Source organism: Chamaea fasciata, unplaced genomic scaffold, assembly GCF_029207755.1.
Source record: "Chamaea fasciata isolate MVZ Bird 193981 ecotype frontalis unplaced genomic scaffold, bChaFas1.0.hap1 SCAF_1, whole genome shotgun sequence".
Classification (NCBI taxonomy): Eukaryota; Metazoa; Chordata; class Aves; order Passeriformes; family Sylviidae; genus Chamaea; species Chamaea fasciata.
In genome coordinates, this window is record NW_027094086.1 from 14,167,179 (window position 1) to 14,188,881 (window position 21,703).

Consider the following 21,703-nt stretch of genomic DNA (forward strand, 5'->3'; position numbering starts at 1 on the left):
GTTCACTGTTCACAGTGATAAGTAGGTGTACAGTAGATCAAGAGACTTCTTTGAAAGAACCCATAAGCATTGAGGAAGCAGTTGCATATAATTTTTCAAAATATTTTAACTGCTTGTTAGTTCAAGGGTATCATCATAATCTGTGGAATGCAAGTGTTTTTCTGTTTTCTTTGAATGTTTGCAGCAGCAGGTGGGTGGTGGGATGTATGAAGCATCTTGAGTTGAGATGAATGAACCACTTTGAAAGCAGAAAGAATCTCTCCCAGGATTTTTCCTGGTTTTTGAACCAAACTTCTAAGCTTGGGAAATTTTCACAAGCTGGTTAGGCACAGACATAGAAAGGATGTAATTTCTTGGGACAGATTTTAGTCCTGAGGTTTTCAGATTACACTGTAAAATCAAGTTCAGAAGATGTAAAAGTCTTTTAAGATATTTTTCAGAACAAGGCTAGAGTGTGAGCTCAAGAGCTTTAGAGAGCTGTCCACCAAGAACTCTGATTTTTGAAGGGAAGGGCAAAGATCCAAAATTTTTGCATAAATCATCTGTACACAGAATCAATATGTGTCCTCATTTTGTTAAACCTAGTAAACTTGTTGAGAGATTTGCTTTGGTAAAGAAGCCGGGGTTGTGTGTGACTCATAAAGAGACTCTTGGCTAATCTGACTATTTGATGGCTTTGAATAGCTTAGCAAAACACATTTTGGACAACTACATTTTCAACCCATTCTGTGTGAACCAACAGTGTTCCACAGAGCAGCTGCGATAACCTCTGACTAATTGTCTTTTCAGAAGGTTACCTGCTGAGAGCATCTGCCATGACATCCATTCTCCCAGAAATGTTTCATCTCAGAATGGCCTGATGCAGGCTGGAGAGCCCAGCATCACAGGCGGGAAGGGAGTTACCTCTTGAGGCAGAACACAGAGAATGGGATTTGCCTGACCTTGTTGAATGTTCATCATCTGTCTTAAAACTCTGAGCATCCTGTCTAAACTTCCTTTGGAAGGCACCCCGAAGCCTTCCTTGAGATGAGACGTGGCATTGATCTGGGCAGCACATGCGGGAGTGAGCCAGGATCCCACATACCCACGTCCTCGCTGGGGCAGATCACGGGCTGCCCGCAGCGCCTGCCCAGCGCCATGCCCGAGCGGGCTGTGCCAGCCTGTGTTCCAGCTCTCCCCTCAAAGCCCTTGTCTGGGCCTGGGACACTCTGTGCCACGATACATAAATAACATCAAGGGGTTTATTGCTTGTAACGTCATTCTTTTCCCTAGATCTCATGCGGGAATATTTATTCAGGAGCGTATTTATGGTGATACTAAAACTCTATCCAGGAGGATTAAGAGTACCTGCTTATGGGAGGAAGTTGTCCAGAAGAAAAAAAAAGAAACCTTGAATTTATCCTTGCAGAAATAGCAATTAATATGTCAGCTGCTGTTTGCTTTAAAGACTCTGCTCTTGGAGGCTTGTGATGGTACATCAATGTCCCTGATCATTTCAACAAAAAATGTCTTGTTTCATGGTTGGGTTTTATAGTTAATGACAAATATGTCCTAACTTGACAAATGTGTCCTAACTGTCCCCTAAAAAAGTATGTGCGAAGGGAAGACAACATTTGATTCTGCATATTTTTGGCTTTTATAGTTATTTTGCATGGACTCATTAAAGAGTATCAAATGCTTGGGATTAGGATTACTGTGTTAGATGCTCTAGGTGTTGTGTTCACAGGCCCACCTTTTCTGTCAAGGTACTCCGAAACCCAAATGTTGGTTTCCTGCTTGGCAACCAAATGAAAAAATCAAAGTAAGAAGAGACTTCCTTCCTTTCCCTCTTGGAATTTTTCCACCATATTGACAATTGCATTTGACAAACAACATTAAATTACTTTCAAGACTGTATCAGCTACAAGTTTTTAGTAAAGAGGGGAAAAGACATGACTGGTTGGGAATCAAAACAAAATTGGCAGGTTTATCAAAAAGCATCCACATGTCTGTATTTTCTTGACTGCTTGGTGTTGCATTCAGTCCCTAGATTAATGTGTCACTGTTTAACACAGGCTGCTGGGCTGTGGCACTGTCTCTGTGCAGCCCTGAGGCTTGACTTGCAGCCTGTGCAAGCCGGGGCTGCTCCCATGAGAGGAGGGGTCGGTGGGTGGATGGAGCGGGCTGGGGCGGTGCTTTGCCACCCACTCCGTGCTGGCTCCAGCTGGCTCCGCACATCCAATTGTTTGAGGTAACCTTGGATCTCTGGCATTGTTGACTCGGGTTATCAGCGACCTGTTACGTAATGAGGATGTGCAGCTATAGCTGCGTTTGCCTACAGGTTAAAAGAACTATCCTTTTAACCTATTCTCCACCCAGAGCAGGAATGGGATGGCTTTGTGATAGAGTGAAACCAAATGCAGGTACAACTTTATTTATAAAGTACAGGGGTAAATGGTTCCTGTCCCTGCCTAGGCTGTCCCATGGCAGCACTTCCCAGCCCCTGCCAATTCTCCTTCCACCACAGTGATTGATTGGGATCAGCAGCTGAAGAAGGTACTTTCTTTTTACATGAACTTCCATGAGCCTTACAGAGACAACTCACTCTCTCACACCTCAGTTTTAAAAATAATTCAATGCACAATAAAGAAAAGGGTAAGTCTATGAATGGGCTGCCAAGCATTTTCTTTTATCAGTGTCCAAAACTCTTCAACGGTAATAGTATCTGTTGGGGGCCCCAGAGCTGAACACATCTGGAGTACTGTGTCCAGCTGTGGAGTCCCCAGTACAAGAACATGGACCTGTTGGAATGAGTCCAGAGGCGTCCAGAATCACTAAATTGATCATGGGGCTGAAACACCCTCCCATGAAGACAGGCTCAGCTGGGGTTGTTCAGCCTAGAAAAGAGGCTCCAGGGAGACCTTACAGTGCCTACCATTACCTTAAAGGAGGCTACAGTGAGGTTACAGAGAGACTTTCCACAATGGTGTGACAGGACAAGGAGCCTTAAACTGGTTTTAGGAAGATGTTCTGCATTGTGAGGGTGGTGAGGCACTGGCACAAGTTGCCCAGAGCATCTGTGGATGCTCCATCCCGGGCAGCGTCCAAGGCCAGCCTGGATGGGGCTCTAAATAACCTGGTCTAGTGGAAAGTTCCCTGCCCATGGCAGGAGAGTTGGAACTGGATGATCTTTGATGTCCCTTCCAACACCACTCATTTGACCATTATATGAACTCTAATCAGCTAATAGCAAGGTGCAACAAGTCCACAATAATGTACAGCATATTATAATGTCTCAAGTGACATGAGACATGTGAAGTGAGATACCTACGGCCTTTCTAGCACAGGAAAAATATTACTAAATATAGCTGAATGCAGTTTTTCACTGATTCCAAGGAGTAGATGATAGAAGGATGTTTGGAAATAGGCATTTTTCATTATAATCCTGTGTTTGAAATGTGCTGACTTCAGAAATAGAGTATAAAATTAGTTCCAGGAGAATAAACTTTGGAAAGATAATAGATGGTTGTTTTCTTTATCAGAATCCCTCAATTATGGAAATGTGGCAGATAGGTAATACCTCTAGGTTGAGTTGAGTTAACATGTGTTTAAAATGAATGTAAAATACGTCCCTTTCTCAGACAAAAACCACAGAGCACAGATACTCAAAAACTGAAATACATCGCTGGCTTTGAAATGAGAGTTGTCTTTCTACATCAAGTTCTTGAAAATGTCATGTGAGATTAGATCTGTTCACTGTTGTGTTGGTAAGTATATACACCCCCTGCAAAGGGCTGTCTTTGTTTTGAGAGCTTTCTGTCTCAGGCAGGGTTTTCAAAGGCGACTGCTTATTTGTGATACCTTTTATAAAGATCTTTACTTTCAGTAAACACTGGATATGTTCCGTTACAAAAACAGGGTCATTAGAGGCATGAAAAATTATGCAGGTAATTAGAATAGGTGCTTCTAAAACCCTGTTCTCAAAAGACAAAGTGAGAAGAGAAGAAACAGGCTAGATGACCACTAAAGCCTCCGTTTGCTTGCTGTAAATGCAGAGCTTGACAGAACTGCTGCTGTCTGCTTGCTCAGTGTCACCAGTTGTACCCAGACACCTCTGTGTGGCTTGAAGTGGTTGCAGTCCCTCTGTGGTGTGCATGGAGCTCAGGTTGGGATCGGTTCCATTTCTCCTCATTCGTGGGTTTCTGTCTGAAGGGCCAGCTGGCTCATTTCAAACTTAAGTACAAGTACAAGCTAATGGCTGAGACAATGGGGCTGATTTGGGGATTTCAGCATGAGTGGAGTCATGAGGCCTGACCTGATATAATTAGCCAGTTTACCCATTTTATTTTAGTCCTCCAACTCTGTGGGGCTCGACAAGGTATTTTCCATTGCTTAGGAGAGCTTTTGAAAATTTCCCTTCTTTGCAGCAGATGAGCTCAAAGAGAGACAGGCCTTTGTGAGACGAGCCTGTCTCTATTGATGCTACACAGATGGGAGTCATCCTCTAATTCACCTGAAATCAAACATTTTTGAGATTAAGTACTTGTTTGCTGCTCTCCTGTTTTAAAACCTCCCCATAGATTTGCCCTTTGCTTTCAAAATTGCTTATGTCACCATTCCTTTCTTTTCTGTCTTGGGGGATGCAGTCAGTTATCTGTCTAGACCAGCTGAAGTCTCAAAACCTTTCTGTATGTTCTTCCATGGAGTGAAACCAGTTGCTGGGTCTCAAATGTGCATCTTTCTTGGGCCACTACTGATGTGGGCATCTCATGTAGTAGATGGCAGTAGGCAGTGTTGGGAGCGTTGCCCTAGAAAACCTGGAGGATAAAAGCAAAGCAGCTATAAAAACAGAAATCAGGAGTAGCACCATAATCAGGTAATTAGGCCCACATAAGGAGGGATATAATTAAGGAAACTGATTTTTGCTGTTCTTCTATTTCATAGGGCATATTTACACTCTGGGGTCAAGTGTTCATCGCAGGGAGTGGGTGGCCTTTTTTAGTCTTGTGCAATACCTACTGATCCCATCCTTTCTCTGCTCAATCAGATCTTCATGTCCATTGCTACAAGAGTTTTGGGTTGGAAGAGGCAAATATGGGCAAAGTGACAGCTTGGCAGAGCCAGTCAGTTCACACCACACAGAGAAGAGCCTACCAAGAATGATTTTGAAGGACTGAGAAGCAGAAATCCGCTGCCAGCCTGAGTTTCAGCTGATGTGAATGCTGCCTTGGCAGTATCAGTATCCTGTTAGCTTCACAGTTAGGAATCTGGCCCCAAAACCCCAACAATCCAGCTCTTTCCACACATACAGATACATGCATTCATGAAAGAAGTAGGATATTAGCTGGAAAGGGTGCAAAGCCCATTCTGACGAGTCCCAGCACTGCCCTGGTCCGAGATCTGGTCCATGAAACAGGTGATGGGTGAGGGCTGTGTGATGAACAAAGCTGCATCCCAAAACATTTTAGTGGTGGCCTTGGCAGTGCTGGGTTAACGCTTGGATTCAATGATCATAAAGGTCTTTTTCAGCCTAAATGATTCTATGATTTCGTGATATAATATGATGAACTTGTCTCTGCATGGCTCCTCAGTCCCAGAAGCTTGAGCCTGTGATGGGTTTACAAGCATTTATGTGCTACACACTGAATTAACAACTGAATGTGCTTCAGCATGAGCAGTTCTGCACAGGTACTCATCTCCTGTTCAGAAAGGCAGAACAAGGAGCACAAATCCCCATCAGAAAATGTATAAGGTTAAAACTATTTAGGTTGGAAGAGGCTTCAGGAGATGGCTCCAGTAAACTATGCTCAATGCCAGGGGGCCAAGTCAGGTTCCAGTAAACTGTGCTCAATGCCAGGGGGCCAAGTCAGGTTCCAGTAAACTGTGCTCAAAGCCAAGGGCCACATCAGTTTGTGTGGGGACTCATCTGGTTGAGGTGCAGGTATCTGTGTAGGTGGAGGTCCCACTGCCTGGTCAGGCAACTTGGTCCTAAAGGTAATCACCCTCACTCAGAAGATTTTTTTTTTCCTTGCATCTAACTGGAATATCTCTTGTTGCTTCTTGTCCTTTTGCTGTGCTTCTCAAAGAAAAGTTTGGGTGAAAGGGGAGGAGAAGTTCCAAGTAACCTCCACATTCTCTTCCTTTATGGTGTGATGGCTGTACATCTCTGCAAGGGCTTTCAGGCACAGAACAGGAGCCACCGACACGGAGTGTGCTGTACTGCTTAGCAGGGGGGGAAGAGAAACTCTGCAACCTCCTCATTATCTTATGGGGTCTGAAGGGGAGAAGGATATGGGTGAACTGTTTTCACATCTATGCACCAATGGCCAGTTCTTACCATCTTAGCCAGCAGAAAGGGTGCAGGAACATCAAATACTACTTGGGCATTTGGCAGAGCCTTTGCAACATTGGGCTATCAAGCCTTCAGTAGTTAATACAAATCCAAACAGAAGAGCTCTGCTCTCTGGGACTCAGACTACAGGAAGAATAAGCAGTACTTTCACATGAGGCAATAAAATTCAAGGAGGATTTGTTAAATCATGCAAATGATTCCTGGTCTGCACTTTATATTTATCTAAGGAATTGATTAAGAGTTTTTTGGTTGGTGAGTAAAGTTGATTAAAAAAAGTACTAGGGTCACAATATATATTCTAGGAGTACATTTACTAAGCTCAAACCTGACTTTTTAAATTTTAGTTGAAATGCATGATAATTTCTTTGCTCTGTTCTATACTCACAGTCTGGTTTTGGATTTCTATTTTGTTTCTCACAGCCCCAGCAGAGACCTCTCCGTAAACATTTCCAGCCTCCAAAGCTGCTGTCCTGCCACTTGATATGAAAGTGAACTTTCCTTCATGAAAAAAACACAATAAATGGCGCTGCCAGAAGATGACCATGGAGGATTGAAGACAAACTTGAAGAAAAATCAGCCCACTCAGCTGATATGTTCTGGGGAGACCTGGTTTGCTGTGGTGGTAATATGTGGTGCAAAATACCCAAAATATCTAATTTGTTGAAAATGGTCATTGACAGACCTTGAGCTGGAAAATTTCTTCCAGTCTTCATCACTGTGCATAACTTTTGAGTTCCCGTCAGGGGACTGTCTATGCCCTTCACTAGAAGTCCTGTTTTAGCATGGCAACTACTGGATTCTTTTATTATGTATGCAGATGGCATGATGTTTTAGGAAAAAACTTACAACAGTTCTCCAATCTCAGTGGATATGTTCACAATATTACACCCTGATAGGAATGTAAACGTCTTGTATGTGTTAGTTTTGCAGTCTAATGGTATTCTGTTAAACAAAATCAGCACTTCATATGTGCTTTTCTCACAGAACTAGCACAGTCCATATATATATAATGGTCCTTTTTTAAAATACTGAGGATATGTTTCAGTGTTTGTGCTGAGACTGCATCCAAACTGAAGCCCAGTACTAGCATCCCTTCACTGATTCACAGTAGGTTGTGTAGATAGATTTGCACGTGGCAGAGATGTGACTTCTTTTATCAAGACTTAGGAAACAGCTGTCACAGAGATAGCCAAGAACAGGGTAGTTTGAATGAGCTGTAGGATACTGTGTCTGCTCTCCCTCTTACCCACCAAATATCAAAAGGCCTCATTTTCTGGTGTGCCAGTGTGTTTACTAACTCAGCAAGGGAGAGGCAAGGGAGAGAGCCTTTCTCAGACATGTGTGTGACCCTGGGTTTGGTCTGCAATAAAACCAGAATAAACTGGAAGAATTCAGGTTCTTTATGCTGGCCACCACTTATGTTTTGGGCAGGGCTGGGAAATTGTAGTCCAAACCAAACCCTCTAAAAAGGTAAAGTGTAAGACTATACTTCTAAGGAGCAAGACACTCCCTTTGGAGAGGGCAGATTTCTTCATTAACTTTTTCCACTTTCTACTCAAACCAGTATTTTGGTAGGAACTGGGAATAAGCAAATGGTTCCAATAAGCCTTTCAATACACTGTAGCAGGCTCAAGACTGTTGCATTCAATCTGAACGTTGTTTTTTGTTCAGTCTCTGAATGGCTGACCTCATCACTGGTTGTATCACAGCTGGCTGTGGTACTGTTTCTTCCATGGGGACTCAGTGGAATTAATGTCTGTCCCTTACATCAGGACCTTCTCGGCACACTCTTTATAATGAACTGATGTCATCAACATATTGAGGGGGCTTGCCTCTTTGTTCCTTCTTTCTTCAAAATCAAAGGTAGCTTTTATGTGTACTTAAATACTGTCACTCTCTCCGGCCTGATAAACAGATACTGTAGAGTTGCTGTTAGCATTTATTCCAAACTCTGGGTGAGATAATGCTGTGTGAAGTTGCAGTGATGGAGAGAATGTGCAGCTAGAGTATGTCACAGGCACCTTTCTGGAGGAAGCTCCTGTGTTGAAATTCTTAAAAATTATTGTGCAGTTCATTGCCAGAGAATGGAAGGTCAACCACTGAGGGTGCCTGTACAAGAAACAGATAATTATCTTCAGGGTTTAATTTTTTTTAGATGGTTATGGGCTTAGGTTTCAGCTTTCCACCCTTCTCAGATTCAGCTTAGTGGATACTTCTACAGTATTCAGTCCAAAAGCAAATTATTTTTAGTAGTGACAAAGATTTTCAGAAGTTGCTAGTGATTTTTAATGGTTTGGGTCTTTCCATGGATTCTCAAATAGAGCTCCCAAGAATTACAGAGCAGTAGGCTTCTACATTCTCTTTCTGAAAATCCAGGTCCCTAATTTCAAATTAATTGGTATAAAAATTCTCCTTAAAATATAATGAACTTTGCCAATTGCAACATTTGCACTTTTTAGAGCTTTTCATAGGGTTGCAGGTTGGAATCTGATACCAATAGAGCTGGCCATGTGCATGGCACAGGTCCACTGTAAGCTTCAGCAAATTTTACAGCTCTTTCTGCTACAGGTTTTAAAAACGCACTCTGACAACTGACATCAATTTCATGTTGGTAAAGCAATTAAAAACACAAAACTTTGATTGATATGTTAAATTAAAAGGAGAATGCTATACTTCTACAATAGGAGTCCTCTTATTTTACTATCCAGTGGAAAAAATCCAGAATAATTTGAGTCATAAAAGAAGAGTTTATCAGAGAGTGTTATCTTAAAAGGGTGTATGAGAAGAAGTTGCGTTAGGCAGAGAGCCACTAGAAGCTTTTTTTGTATCAATGTTAGTTTTGAACATCTTCCAGTATATGGGCATGAATTTAGATGTGTGCACTTCTCCTGTTAAAACAGTTTGCTTTAAAAGCTTCCCAGGATTTTAGCTATGGTGACCTAGAAAAGCAGTGTTATAGGCCCTGAGAAATGTGAAAATCAAGTCCAGACCCTTGAGTAGCCAGACTCGGAGAGAAGTCTGCTGTAGGTGCCTATCGGACAAACCTCCCTTGAAGCTGGTGTAGGTCTCCATCCTGCAGCCAGCCTATGCATGTGGATAACTGCAAGCATAGCTCCCCCGAGCCCCATGACACTTCTCACGTGTGTAGCTGTCTGACAGAGCCATAAGGAAATAACTGTACTTTCTGGCTTGTATTTAGCTATTCATTGTGTTTGGATTTTTTTAATCACTGTTATTCTCCCAAAGTAGGCCATGCTTCCTCAGGGATATTTATGAAATTGTTCTACATCTCCTGAACAACTGTCTGGATCCCAGCATATTCTTCTGAAAAGTTTTTAATATAAATAAACATGTGGGAGAGATTTTTGTTCTTATGAATGGGGGCAGGTACTGTGTTCTCGGAAAGGCTGTTGAGTGCAGACAATCAAGTCTACTGCATTTTTTATGCCGAACACCTTATTAATAGCAGACATATCCGCTTTTGCCTGGGTTGCAGGAACAGTTCAGGGGAAAGAATGCTTTATCTTTAGTCAATAAATCATTTATGTCGAGAGTGCCAAAGACCAAGTCAACATGAAAGGGAGCAAATAAGTTATTCCGGCAAAGGAAGTGAATTTAAATATGCCCAGAGCCATTAGTTCGCTGCAAAAGAGTGGAAGACTAATGCTATTTTCATAAAGCAGCCATTGTCAGCCTGTGGAGATAGATAAATTCATAAAGGCCATGCTGCTGTTACATCGATCATCAGTTTTTAATCTCTGAGACAAGGCAGGGCTGTGACCAGGACCCTGTTGCCTGTGCAGACCTGCAGCCCTCCTCCCAGCCGGAGCCTTCCCCTGCTGCCACGCTCACCTGGTTTCTCTGTGTCCAGGTTGCAGTATCAGACCCTGCTGAGAATCCCTGTCAGAAACTCAGCCATTCTGAGTGCTTCACACCGTGATAAATCCTCCGCTAGAAACCTGAAGGAATTGCTCACCCCAGAGAGCATGCTGCAGCTGAGATCATCCTTTGCACTGTTTTGTTCCTCAGTTTTTTTTTCATCTGGGTTGCTTTCTGTTCCTGAACACCTGCCATTTATTCTGTTAAGGGAAAGGCAGCCTTCCGGGAGGGGAGTTTGAAAAAGCTCCAAGAGCTCTTTGGTTTTGCTTGTCCAGATGCATGACAATGCTGTACCAGTGAGTCCACCCCTCCCTGTCTCTTCCTTAGGGTAAGTGTTGTCGCTTAACTGCAGCTGCAATGTCACTGAGGAAATGAAACCATTAAAAATTACAAAATTCTGGGTTTGCCCTGAATTTTCAGAAGATCCCATGCCAGACCCTGGCAGATCTCCATTGACACTATTCCATTGCAGTCTCCGGAGATTAGCTGATTAGTGTCAGCCAAGGAGCCAGCATCAAGGTGGCTTTTTTTTGTGATCACTAAAATGAACCTCCCTCCACCTGCCACAAAGCCAAAAGATCTGCCTTATTCAAAATAAAGCAAAGTAAAATCCTGCATCTTTCACACTGGTCCCCTTTAAGAGTTACCATCTCTGCCATCCGAGTCTCCTTGAATAGCTCGGCTGCAGGACTGCAGTTGACCCTGGTATATATAGGCTGTCTATAAGATTTTAATTTAAAAAGAAAGGTCCTTCGGTATAATTAAAATTGATGGGTGAGAGGAAAATATTACCAGCATTACCTGCAACGTCCTATAGTAAAATTCAAGAAAGTAATCTGGAGTGCAAAAAATCACCAACATAACGTATGGGTGATTAGGCAGGCTCATGAGGATAAATCAGCAAGTAAGAAAAGTAGATGCTTAATGAAGGAAGCCAAAAATGTATGGGAAGTCAGTGGCAAATAGCTTAGGGCTGGTTACACCAAAGACTTTACATATATCCTAATAAATACTGTCATAGCAAAGCTAAGTGTGATGTTAGACAGGCCCAGCACAGAGATTGCTCACAGTATATTGGAAACCCAACAAATAGTCTTGTTTTGTATTTGAAAGCAGCGGAAAGAGGGAGTCAGATTACAAGTTAAAATGTAATTCAGTAATATTAAGCAGTAACTATCCAAATGTAATTTTAAATTTGTAGAACCATTTACTGAATCCAAAAGTGAAGGAAAAACTTGCCTAGGACTCCTCAGTACCAGAAAGCATAAAAGAAACTTGAAATTACACCAAAACCACAATAATTCAAAAGAATGAGTGGTTTGATCCAGAAAACTATAGACTCATTAGCTTCCTGTCGGGCAAAATTATGGAAAAGTTGAAATGGCATAATGATTAGAGCAATTAAAATTGATAAAAGCCTCCATATTATTTTATAGAACTGTATCATGCCAAATAAACTTGCTATTATTTTTGTGATATCAAAGGATTGTTGAAAAAAGAAGCTCTGCTGGCATAGTATACTTTGCCTCATGTAGAGCATTTGATCCTGATAAAGAACAAAATAGCACAATGTAAAATCAATATCACCCATATTAAATGGATTAAAAATGGATTACAGGCTAGATCACAAAAAATAGCTGTAAATATGAGTTATCCTCAGTGAGGCTATTTCTGATGAGCTCCTCCCAAGGTATGCTCTATTTTCAATATACCCCCAGGGAAGAAGAAAATTACTGTTGGCAACAGCCAGAGATGACAAGAACAGGGGCACAATAAATAATGATCTGAGCAGGTCAGTAGTGGAGAATAACCTGGAAGACAGAAAAGTTAAAAATCCAGGAGAGATGGCAGCAAGTCCAAGTTGGAAGCATTTGGAATATGTCTGCAATAATACAGTGGCTGTGAAGGTCATAAATTATCTGTTCCCCATCAGCCCCAGAGATGCTTTTGCCAGCTGGGATGTAGAACCTGGCAATAGTGATGTCATTCCAGTTTGTTTGGTCACTGTCAGTCTTTCAAAAAAGGTATCAACAATCAAGAAAGATTATTTTCAATGGTTCCCAGTGTCAGTCAAGGGCAGGAAAACAGTTCTTATTATAGTGTCAGACTAATGAAGCTCAAGCTATTAATTTATCATAGACAATTTGAAGAAGTGACTTGATCTCTGTCTGCAATCTTCTACCTGGGCAGGGAAGTGCTGTCTGAAGGCAGGTATCTCTTCTATTCAGAAGAAAAGGGAAAGATGTGCTTTACTGGATGGAAACTGATTCCAGGCTAGAAATTAAGTGAAAATACTTAACAGGGAGGATGATCACCTGTGGAGACAACTTACTCAGTTAGCTGGTATGTTCTCCATCACATAAAGTCTTTAAATGTGTGCAGAGTATTCTTCTAAGTCAATAAGCTCTACCTCAAACTGAAATCCAGGCTTGGTGCAGCAATTACTGGATGAAGTTATTAGACGTGTTATGCAAGGATGAGACTAGATCATCAGATGTAAACTTCTGAATTAAAAATATCCTGAAGTTGCCAATATTACAGGAAGGCAGGGCAATCTATATCCTTTTTTTTCCCCCCCACAAAATGGTATTAATTTAAACAGCTTCTGTGGAAAGCTGTGCATTTGCTATGTGCATCAGTAGGTCTGCTCACAGTTGTAAGGTTCTGCTGCACATAATTAAAGAAAGAGAACTGGACGAGAAAGGACAACAAAACCCTTGGACATACCAAGAGTCTGTAGCCTTTCACTGATAGCAGCCTGGGACAAAATGCTGCATGCAAGTGATCAGGCCATGTGGATACGTAGTCAATGCAAGGAATAACAGCCGTGGGTTTGCCTCTTAAGGAGGTAGCATCTTGCTGGCAAGAAACAGATTTTCATGCCTGCAACAACTGGCAGAGAAGCTGCAAAGCTGATGGAGAGGGCAATTGTATCACTGTGCAGCTGAGCACAGTACACAAGTTCCTTGCTTCAAAGACAGCAAATTTCTGCTTTCATGATGAGCCCCATTGGAGATGGTTAATAAAGCCCTGGAAGTGAAATGACATCAGTGGGATTACCCAGAGAAATGACAGCTGATCCCAGCAGTGGGTTTTTTTGCCAGATTGGGTCCTGTTACCATTGGCTGGTTTGAATGTTGTACTTCAGAAACAACCAAAGGAGTACTCGGTGTCTGATTCAGATTTCACAAAACCACTGTCAATGTGCACAAGGCAAGTGTGAACCATTGGAGTCATCTTCCATGTGCTTCAAGTGGTGGAGAAAGCACAAACTGGGATGTACAGTCTAAAGAGTAAATGGTTCACACAAACAAGGGAAACTATAAAAGCAATACTGCAGATTGGCATTAGATACCTTGCAGCTCTGGAGGAGAGCAATCTGTGGCAGGCATGGCTGGGGCCAGCTGGGCAGGGGCGAAGCTGAACTGGCACATGACTGTAACATCTGCTTCTGCCATGAGAGTAGGACTGACAGCATTATCACAGCTCAGGCTCAGCCCAGGCTCAGTCTAAGAAGAAAATGGAAAGCTCCTGTCTGACACTAATTCCAAATATATCTAAATACTTTCGCAGAAAAAAAAAAAATCTCTGTAGTTACACCTCAAATCACATTCCTTCTATTAGGCATTTGCCTTGAATTTATCTATTTAATATCGTAAGTCACCAAATTAAATAGCAAAAGACAGGTTGTTTTTTTTAAGCAGGGAAATTTTTATTGCAGCAAAACTGCATGTAAGCAATAAGAAGCTGTGCAGGGAAGGGAAAAAAACCTCAAATTGTCCCATCAGATGCTTAGGGGACTTGCTCAGTTGGTTGGGTTTTTTTCAATATTGAGAGGGTGGCTTTACATCTTGGCAGTTTTCCTTACTGAGCCAGGCTTTGGTCTCAAGACCAGATAGATAAAGAAATGTTTGGAGTCCTTTTAGCACTTTGACTGCTTCTCTTGTATGTAAGAGGCTCCTTCTCTGCACTTCTGAGAAAGGTGGAAAAGAGATTAAGTGACAGTAGAAAAAGCACAGAAGGACAGGATCTTCCAGCCTATGCAAAGCATCTCAGCATGAGACTCACATCTCATCCTTCCTTCTCCGTTGAATCCAACACCACCGACCAAGGAGAGGAACGGAGCCATGCCGGGCTAACCTTTAGGCAGAGCACAGTGTTCTGTTTGTGTTGAGTGGCTCCTGCAGCCATGGCAGGAGACATTTCCTGCCAGGACTGGACAGTACCCTGGCAATGGGAATGACCAGCATTTCTCCAAAGAGGCTGTGTCCTCTGAGGAGAAGACTCCTTTGCTTTGCACTAAGCTGCCGGGATGCTTGGCAAAGCAAAGATGCGTTTTTTAAAATTTCTCACAGATATTGCAGGATCTGAAAGTGGCAAGGCAGTACTTTGGGATATGCTGGGCTTTGCTCTCAGTTTTTTGTAGGGACTGCATCTACCTGGACCTGCCTTGAAATTATAGTTTCTTTTTCATTGTCTGGGTGTCTTGGAACAACAGGTGTCTGCCAGGGAAAGCCAGAGCCTCCCTTGGAATGGAGAATGTAAACACCCTTCCTCCAAATTATGATAATTTTGAAATTAGGGAGATTTCAGGCAAGGATATGGGAATAGGAATAACAGTTTTTTGCTAGGAATATTAAAAATAAAAATGTAATAGTACAAAAAAAGCAAATAAACAGAAAAGGAAAACACTGACAGAGTCAGAATACAACCTGACACCCTGTTGGTGAGGGTGTTGGTAGTAGTCCAATTAAGTCCTCCTGGAGTGACAGGTGTGGTTCTGTTGGGGCAGTGATGCTGTAGAAGGGTTTAGTTTTCCACTGAAGGTCCAGTGGTGGCGAGATGGGTCCAGTCTTCCTCTGGGAATCCAGTGGAAACAGGCTGCCTAGGGGTTCTGAATCTCAGGTTTTATCCAGGTAGGAATGCTTGGCTCCTCCCACTGGGTGGAGCATCTCACAATGGGATGATGTAATCTTTATCAGTCATGAGGTGAGCCTTAATGGCCCATTAACAGCAGATATCCCCCGGAGGGAGGAGGGGTCGTGGAAGAGATAAAGAAACTCTGCCCCACCAGGTTTTAACAGCCGGCACATTAACAGAAGACACCCACCCCCTCCCCCCCAGAGTTATGAGGAATGGGTTACAGAAGAGATAAAGAAAAACATCTCCCCAGCCAGTTTCAACAGATGGCAATAGAATACTTTTGGTTACATCTTGCACTGCAACCCAAGACACTGGGTAAGATGGGAGGAATGCCTGCCTGGCTCTGCACACCATAAACCAGCAAAGGGCGCTCTAAATTTGGGGTCCTCTGTTTTGGGGAGTTGAATTTAAAGTTGTTTGAACCAGACCCTGAGGAAAACAGGCAGTTGACAGCTGGGATTGCAGTTGCACCTGAGTTGTCTCCAAAGGTTGCTTTCCAAAAAGGAGCCTTTGGACACAATCAGATACCAGGCTGTGCTGGTGCATCTGCGTCAGCTGCTCACGATGGACATGAGCTGCAGGGAATGGGAGGGAGGTTGGGATCAAGGCCCTGGGAGTTCTAGTCACCTGATGCAGGATAGCTGGATGCAGAAAGGCTGACTGCAAGCCCTTGGCTGTGGTCAAAATAGTCACCTGAAACCAGCAAATTGTGTCTGGTCCTGCTGCCTTTGGACTCAGTTCTGGTTTAGATTCACTAAAGAAATACTCTAAGCCAGTGCTCTCCTTTTAATGTTAACTTGGTTGATAATCTAGGAAGATGCCAGCACTCTAATGCTTTTAAAATGACACACTGTTATGCCCAGAACATCTATGGCTGAACTTTTTAATGATGGAGCAAAGTGAGGTGGCAAGAGACAAAAGTGTGCCTTTTTGTTTGATGTACACTGCATTTCCCCAGGCATCCAAGGTGTTCAGCTGCAAAACAGAAATTATCATGCAAACTAATTTATAGTATAAAAAGTGGCCATCACTTAATTCCACCTTAGAGTTTTTATATTAAGTCTTTACTTCTTTCTGTTTTCAAAAATCAACAAAAAACAAAGCCCGGGCGGGAGGGAGGAGTTCTTTTAAACAATAAAATTAAAACCAATATCAAGTTTTTGGTATCTTTGGGCATGATCTCTGGAAGCTTTGGGTATCTGCTTTATCATTTTGTATATTTGACAATTTTGTACTCTGCATTGTTTGACTTCATTTGTGCATGGCAATGTATTAAAACATGGAATTTTTATTATACAGTAAAAGTATTTGTTTGATTTAAATAAGGTCAAGCTTGATCCAGGTCATGAAAGGGAGGGGGGGGAAAATGGAGTTTTTTTCCAGCAACAATTCTGACCTGTCAGTCTGAGCATTCCTATTGAGGTAGTTTCCAGCACCTGAAGGTGGGCAGAGCTTTTTGCCCACCTGCAAGTCTCCTTCCCCAGCTGCAGTCCCTGGGTCTATGCAGTCATTTGCTGCACAGGTGCAGGGGTGGGCTGAATGCAGCACATCGCAGCTGTTACCTGAGCAAAGGGCTTTGCTTTTCTGGGCAGAGTTTGAGCATGAATCCAGACCAACTCTTCTGATTTTGCTTCAGTGCAGTGCAACAGTGATCAGACACTGCACACCATGAGGAAGAATTCTCCTTTCACTGCCCTTATTTCTCAAGACTTGGGGGATGCCCATGTCAGCAGTGAAGCATCCTCTAAGGGGACCAAACCGCAAAAGACAGGTACTAGACTGTTTATGCTGTGAGGCATTTCACTTCCATCCCACCCACCCCATTTATTCTCAGTATTGATGGCATGCAAGCAGTTTAAAAGTCAATGGATTAGGTAGCTTTCACAAAAATGCTGAAAAGCTGAAATTCCAGCATGATATTATGCTCTTCCATATATGTGGTTTTTTTCTGTTCAGCCATAATTCTGAAGAGCCTCACATTTGTAAGGTATAGACTGATGACGTTTTGGTCAAACACAAAACACTGGATTAATACAAAATAGTAGAACAAAATTATACAGTGTAGGCTATAGCTGACAAAGTGAAGATAATCTGTCATCTAAAAAATCATAAATCATGTTTTTTATTTTAACATTTCATGATGGGACTGCAATTTACTAAATTCTGCTTATATCTTTTAAAAGCTTTTTAATCCATAAACCTTGTCAGCAAGAAGGATATGTTAGCAGGGAAAGCTCTGTTTTTGAACAGATCTGTGCACGCTACTTTTTGGGCTGAGGGAAATTAGAGCAAGTTAATAATATAATACAAGTAAAGAAAAAGTTGCTGTGTCACATACCCTTTTCACCATCAGCGTCCCCCTAGGGGTTACAGTGGTGCCATATTATTACAACACTGTGTGCTTCACAGTACGATTATTTCAATTATAAACAATATGCCGCCTAAACCAGATCTGCTTTATAATGAAACAGCAGCTGTCATGATCATGAAATATTTCTCCCTGGTGACAGAGAAAATAGTTACTTGAAGCTGTGGACAAGGTGTTTCCATTTGTGCTCATATGGGTTTAGCCTTACAAATCTTGGGCATGGGGTTGCAGTTTCTTTACACAGTTTACTCAGAAGCTGTCAATGGAGCAACCAGTTGTACAGTTCATTTCTCCTGGTCATTTTCCTTCCAGTGACAATCAGTCCTTGACGAAACTTGTATGACCTTGTGTTATACCCATGTACATCCCATGGATCCATCAAAGCTTACCTTACCCTGAGCATCTGTCCGGGGGTTACAGGCCCAAGTTGTGCTGCTTGGATCCTTGGGCTCAATGCCATGCCCCAGTCCAAAAACTGTATTCTTGAGCTAAGATTGTGTTAGCTGAGCAGATCTGTGCTCATTTGAGCAAAGCCTTCTGATGTGAGCACATATTATTACGTCCATAGTGAAGTCCACTGGATGAAGTGCAACCCTAGAAATACATGTGATGTTCCCAGTCCCACTATTGACCTGTTGCTTGTGAAAGGACACGTTCCATCACATCGTCTCTTCGTGTCTCATCTCCTTACTGTGGAACTAGAACTGCATTTACCTGTCGCTGTTAAACCTTGAAAGTCAACAGAGAAACTGCAAGTCTTCCAAGAAGACTGTGTTACAAGTCGGATAGATTTGAACAAGCTTGGCACTGTGGTACAAAAGAGACACCTGATCTGGGAGGCAAGAAGTTGCCATCCACAGCTCCTGCTTCTCCAGTGCCCACCTCTCCCTGCCCCCAGGGGCCGATCTGTGCATGCAGTGACACTTTCACGGGTGAGGTGTCACATCATCCTGCGCTCGCTGTGTCTGAGGTCTGCTTCTCTTTTATGCACTCCTTTGTCTCATTCATGTCACTGCCTTGTCACTGCCTTCTTGCTTTTCTGCACCTGACGTGATTTCTTCCCTTCTACTCTTATTAGCATCACATGGGAAATACACTGAATTATTGCATGTGAGAAACACACTGTCAAAAAGAAGAGTTTACCTATTAATAAATGGTGCTGAGGCATTGGCCTTGAGAGGAGATAAAAAAGAGAACGAATTGCTACAGGTTTTTTTTAGGGAAACACAGGGATTAACCTCTTCTCCATGTCAGTGATCGAACAACAGGCTATAACAGCAGCAAGGTTGCACACTGGACACTTTCTAGGAACAACAACAAAAAAATTCTTTTTAGGAGCAGGGATGCTGGAGCAGCTGCTTAAAAGAGATGGAGAGTAGCTTTGAAGAGCATCCCTCAGCAATCCTGACCCTGTGGTATGACAGGACAAGTTGTCTGCCAAGATTTCTTTCTCAGTTCAATTTTCCTGCAGGTAAGACTTGAATGGGAAGCAAAGAGTTACTTGTGTTAATTATCATTACTTTACATTTCAAAAAGAACTGCATCTTCATTTTCTACCTCTTCCAGGTAAAAACCTGCTACTTTGTAGCTATGACTAATTGCAGACTCATTTTAGTCAATACCTCCGGCTGTCAGTTTAGAAACTGGGACATGTCCCCTGCCGTGGCCAGTTCAAATGCAGAGCCAGAGCCTGGGGTGGCAGCAGGGACTCGGCCCACCTTCCCATCCAAAGTCACCAGGTGAGTGAGAGCCCAGTTCCTGTGCTGCACAGGACAAATGCAGCATTCAGTGAGGCCTGTGAACACAAAACGGGTGGCACCCTGCAGGACCAGGGTCAGCCCAGCTCCTTACATGCAGGCTTTCATCTGCTCTTTACTAGGCACCATCAGAAAATTAGGGATATGTAGAGAAAAGCCTTGGAATTAGGGGTTAAAACAAACAAAAAAAGTTATATTGAGCCCAGTTATGAGCTGAAGAGGGGCAATATTTTATAGCCAGCTGGCTGAAGCCTTGAGAGCCTCAGTCATGCATTACAGAGGGCAGGCTGAGGGAGTGTGCGTGGCCACCTCCAGCCTCCACCAGCAGCTCTAGGCCAATTAGGGACACTGCTTTTCCTTCACTGGGGAGTTTTACTGCAGAGAAATTAAGCACTTCAGGGCACATCATAAGTCTCAGCTTGATCACTCAGCTCTGGCACTTCCCAGGCGAGATGGGAGAGCCTGGTTGGTGCTGAGCGCCGGATGCTCAGCCTGAGGGGTGCTTTGGCTCTCCTCCATGCTGTGAAATGGGACAGAGCAGACTATGTGGGAGGCAAATTGTTTTGTGGAAAATAGTGGAAACCATTATACTAAGCTGATTAACTCATTTTAACAATTTTACTTAGCTGCAACAGTTGCCCCACTTGAAAAGGGCAGCTGCAAGGGTTTGCACAACAGAAATGCTCCCATATGCAGGAAAGCCAGATAAGCCCCTGCCTGTCATCATTACAACAAGAAATTTTAGTACTTTGGGGACATTGCAGGGTTATTTCTGCCTCTGTTTAAGTTTTAATCCAGAGCATGGAGGACACTGTTATGCTGACTGGTTTTGTCCACATCCCTTAGGTCCCAGACTCAGCCTGGTTTTGGCAATTCTTGGCAAGTAAAACTTTTGTCAGGAACATGAGAAATTGCAGGATTCAGGGCTCCCACTGTCTGATTCCACCTGGGGACAACAGCTGCTTTTTTTACCCTGAGGCAGTATCTCTTCTGCCCTCCTCCACTTCTATGAGTCGTACAGTATTATGCAGGGGAAATCAGGCTTGCTTCTCCATGTTACTAGTCCCATAACAAGCTGCCTCTTAATCTCAAAATATGAACCTTTTGGACAGTGTTCTGCTAATCCCAAGAGGGACTTGGCAACCAACAGGAAAACCAAGATTGTCTGGAATATTATCCAAACACGTTGGACCAAGGACCACCCTCAGCCTTCAGCATTTCTCTTGGGTCACCAGTCACACACCCCTCCCTGTTAAATTAAAACCACTCTAAAACCAGTGTGGTTTTAAGCACTAGCAGCAGGGCATTTATATGAGATTTTCAGACTGAAACTTCTCCATGGGCCAGTTTGGGACCTCCTGAGAGTAGGATATTGTCTCAAAACATTCCCTGAAAACCATAAAGAAGCATTGGTATCTAAACACATCAGTAACAGTTCTGCCATCTCTGCAAGCATTAGCTGCAAATCTGTTTAGCCTCTCTAGAAGTTTCAGAGCTCATGGCTGGTGCTTTTGCTCCAATTTCCTATGCTTCCAATTATAGATTTGAAGCAGCAGCAGACCTCCTCCAGAAACAGGAGAGCTGGGGTGGCTGCATGCTCCCTCACTGCCAGCAAAGGCACAGACCTGCTGTAGGGAACCAGAAGCTGTGGGCATGCATCTCCATGGAAATAGGTCCTTGGAAAGATCAGAGCAATGCTGGGGGTTGCATTCTGCTATTCAGTTTGTTCTGAATGGTAGCACTGTAAAAATCAATATGGCACTTTTAAAATGGATTATGAGGCAGTTAAATGACAAGTCTCCAAAGAGGAGTTGCAAATGAAGAGTGACCCCATGGGAGTTTTTATAGAGGGAATATTCAGGAAGCTGTTCTTGGCTGTTTACCTAAGAGGTCACAACAGATAAGCAATTGAATGAGTTCCATGTGTGATGCTCTTGTAAAAGGGGCTAATATGACCCTAGGATGTATAAATGGGAATATTGAGTGGTAGGGGAAACGTATTAGCCCTATATATGACATTAATGTGACAAAACAAGTCCAGTTCAGCTGTCAACACTTAAAAATCATGTTGTAACACTGAGAAAGACTGGGTGACAACCTGTAAGGTTGATTGAAAGCATATCTTACAATGACCCAAAAGAGCACAATCCATTTATATTGTCCAAGAGGAATATAAGGGATGAATTGATCTATAAGTATCTATACATGGAGGAGGAATACGGTACCAGAGACTACTTAACCTAGCAGACAAAGGCATATCAACCAGGAAGAGTGGAGCTTAAAAAAATCCAGTTGAAAGTGAGGCACATTTTTCTTCTTAATGGTCTTGTAATTAACCACTGGAGGAGCTGACGTGGGATATGGTAGGTTCTCCATCACCCCTAAAGATACTTAAATTAAGTGTGGATGCCTTTGTACATGATGTAGCTCATGTATCGGTGTGGG

At 42.8% G+C, this 21,703-nt stretch overlaps 1 protein-coding gene across 1 annotated transcript in view; it reads left to right on the top strand.

Annotated features, from left to right (window-relative positions):
- SAMD12 (sterile alpha motif domain containing 12) overlaps positions 1-16,437 on the top strand; it is a 175,039-nt gene extending 158,602 nt beyond the window's left edge. Inside the window, exon 5 of the mRNA XM_066177000.1 lies at positions 6,752-16,437. Within this exon, the coding sequence (XP_066033097.1) occupies positions 6,752-6,774 (23 nt within the window). The 3' untranslated portion in view covers positions 6,775-16,437. The remainder of the gene's footprint in view (positions 1-6,751) is intronic.
- The last annotated feature ends 5,266 nt before the right edge of the window (positions 16,438-21,703 follow it).